General features: G+C 35.5%; 1 protein-coding gene across 1 annotated transcript in view; it reads left to right on the top strand.

The window, feature by feature from the left end:
• Window positions 1-170: 170 nt before the first annotated feature.
• The window catches only part of LOC110036973 (synaptotagmin-3-like), a gene marked incomplete at its 5' end in the record, with an annotated part of 7,693 nt that continues 5,063 nt past the window's right edge, over window positions 171-2,800 (top strand). Inside the window, 3 exons of the mRNA XM_020741538.1 lie at window positions 171-536; window positions 977-1,105; window positions 1,443-1,578. Coding sequence (XP_020597197.1) covers window positions 171-536; window positions 977-1,105; window positions 1,443-1,571 — 624 coding nt within the window. The remainder of the gene's footprint in view (window positions 537-976; window positions 1,106-1,442; window positions 1,579-2,800) is intronic.

Genomic DNA, 2,800 nt, shown 5'->3' with positions numbered 1-2,800 from the left:
TTTCAATATGAGCTGAGATAATCCCAATGGATGTCTATTTCAACCCCAATTTAAAGAATTTGAGGACTAATTTAACACTTTTATAGATTCTAGGACAAATATAGCCATGTGAATAGTTAGGGAACTATTTTGACACTTGATAACTAACAGTGCTATGTCCTATTTTGTAGGTCAAAGCCCATGACAAACTGGGCATGCAAGTTGTGTCACTTAATTCACTTACTCCTTATGAGATGAAGCAATTCACTCTTGATCTTCTCAAGAACATGAACCCAAATGATTCACATAACAAAAGAAATAGAGGAAAAGTTGTGGTGGAATTGACATTCGAACCTTTTCGAGAAGAATTTGAGAAATTAAGCGGATTTTTAGATGGCGAAGCAAAGCTCAAAAGCCCAGGAAGCTCTTCTTCCCTTGGTTCATCCGGTGGCGGTCTTCTTTCTGTAACCGTTGAAGGTGCAGAAGATGTTGAAGGAAAGCATCACAACAATCCCTACGCAGCTGTTTCTTTTAGAGGAGAGCGCAAAAAAACCAAGGTGAAGTTTGTAATATTGGAAAAAAAATTGGGCTTGTTGAGATTTTTGGATGTTTTTTCTTACTCTTAGTTATAATGTGTCTTTTTGTTTACAAGTTAGCAAGATTTACAAACATACCACCCAATTCCATTGTATTTACCTACCTAACACCTAAACTTCAATTTTTACATACATGCCACCTTACCTATGCATGAGAAGGTGCAGCTCACTTTTTTAAAACCTAAACTTCAATTCTTACATATATGCCACCTTACCCATGCATGAGAAGGTGCAGCTCACTTTTTTTAAATTAAAAGGGTGGTATTTCTTATGTGATCTGAAAGATTTGAGTGTTATAGACATAAAACGTAAAGTTTAGGAATTAGATATGTACATACATAAGAATTGAGTGGTATTTATGTAAATGCCTCAAGAATTTGTCTTGTATGCTTTAACTTTAGGTAATAAAAAAAAGTAGAGATCCACGGTGGAATGAAGGGTTCCAGTTCGTGTTAGATGAACCACCAGTTAACGACATGATACATATTGAAGTTATAAGCAAGAGGAGAGGTTTCAGCTGGCATGCTAAGGTTGGAAAACTTGACAAAAAAATAAAGATTTGCATACATATCACTTAATTTCTATGTATTTACATATCTAGCACTTAAACCTCAATTTTTACATTTATATGCCACCTTACCTATGTATGAAAAAGGTGTATTTCACTTTTCAAAAGTCAAAATAATGGTATTTTGATGTGATTTGAAAGATTTGGGCGGTATAATTGTAAAAAGTAAAGTTTAGGTATTCGATATGTAAATACATAAGAATTAAAGTGGTGTGTATGTAAATGTGTATGTGAATAGGCATGTTTCTCACATCCTCTTTTGTTATTCTTAACATGAATATTTTTCATTGAGACTGTAGGAATCTCTGGGCCATGTTGATCTTAACCTCGCAGATGTCGTGAATAATGGACGCATCAACAATGGATTTAATCTCATAAACTCTAAGAATGGAGTTATCCACGTTGAGCTCAGATGGAGCACCGTTTGACCGACAGGTTAGATTTTCTTAACTTTCTCCTCTTCAAAACTGAATACATTATCATTTTACATGAAAAAAATGAAAGAAAATGTGTCAAAATGATCCCATTACTCTTTGCAGGGGGTTATTTTACACTTTTAATGTGTTAAAACAGTCTCCATAATCTTTTAAAGGGGGGACTATTTTGAGCCCCATTAAACATCTTGGAACTAGTTTGACATTCTTATTTATTTTGGGGCTAAATTGGCCTCTGTAAGTAATGAGAGAATTAGGGTTTTCAAAAAGCCGCATGGTTCGAGAAAAGTTTGTATTCAACTTGCTAAGCAGCTTATCTGCTGGTTCCAATTTAATGGATCGCTAAAGGACAAATCGAAAGAAAAATGAGATTGGACTTTTGGGAATTCTCTTTTTATTATTTTGAAGGAGTGAAAAGATACAAGACTAGAGTGTGTTTTACAATGCAACACAACACCCAATTTATACTAACTAAGGCATACCGAAACAAAAAAGGAAACGTACACAATAAAGACAAGAGAATTAAGTGTCATCAATTTTGCGCCTATTTGAATTGATTACACATATTTGAATTTTGAATTTGAATTTAAGATTCAAATTCAAAATTAATGCTATTGTCATATCTTCTATATTTAATTCAAAATTAATGCTATTGTCATATCTCCTATATTTATTTCACTAATCAACTCATGCCTATTATGAAGCCACTAATTGTGTAATCAATTCAAATTACTAATTCAAGATAGTCTCACAATCTCCCCGTAAGCTTGATTTGGTTAGAAGTTGTTTACGCCAAGTAGCTCTCGCATTTTAGCAAATTTGACAAATTTGACTCTTGTTGGAGCCGTGGTGAGAATATCTGCACGTTGCTCTCCGGTGCTTACGAACTCCACTACGATCTGTCGATTCTCGACACACTTGCGAATAAAGTGGAAGCGAGTGTCGATGTGCTTGTTGCGTCCATGAAACACCGGGTTCTTTATCAATGCTATTGCAGATTTGTTGTTGACGTAGAGAGTTACTGGTTTTGGCTCGTTTCCGGTCACCTCGCTCAACAAACTTCTCAGCCACAATGCTTGGCATGATACCGCAGTGACTGTCATGAACTCTGCCTCACAGGATGATAGAGCAACGGTTCACTGCTTCTGAGATTGCCAAGTGATTAGATTCCCGTTGAGATAAAATACCATCCCTCCAGTGCTTTTCCTGTCGTCTATATCACC

Source organism: Phalaenopsis equestris, unplaced genomic scaffold (assembly GCF_001263595.1).
Source record: "Phalaenopsis equestris unplaced genomic scaffold, ASM126359v1 Scaffold213476, whole genome shotgun sequence".
Lineage (NCBI taxonomy): Eukaryota > Viridiplantae > Streptophyta > Magnoliopsida > Asparagales > Orchidaceae > Phalaenopsis > Phalaenopsis equestris.
Note: the sequence above shows the minus strand (reverse complement) of the source record. Positions and strands in the feature narration are given on the sequence as shown.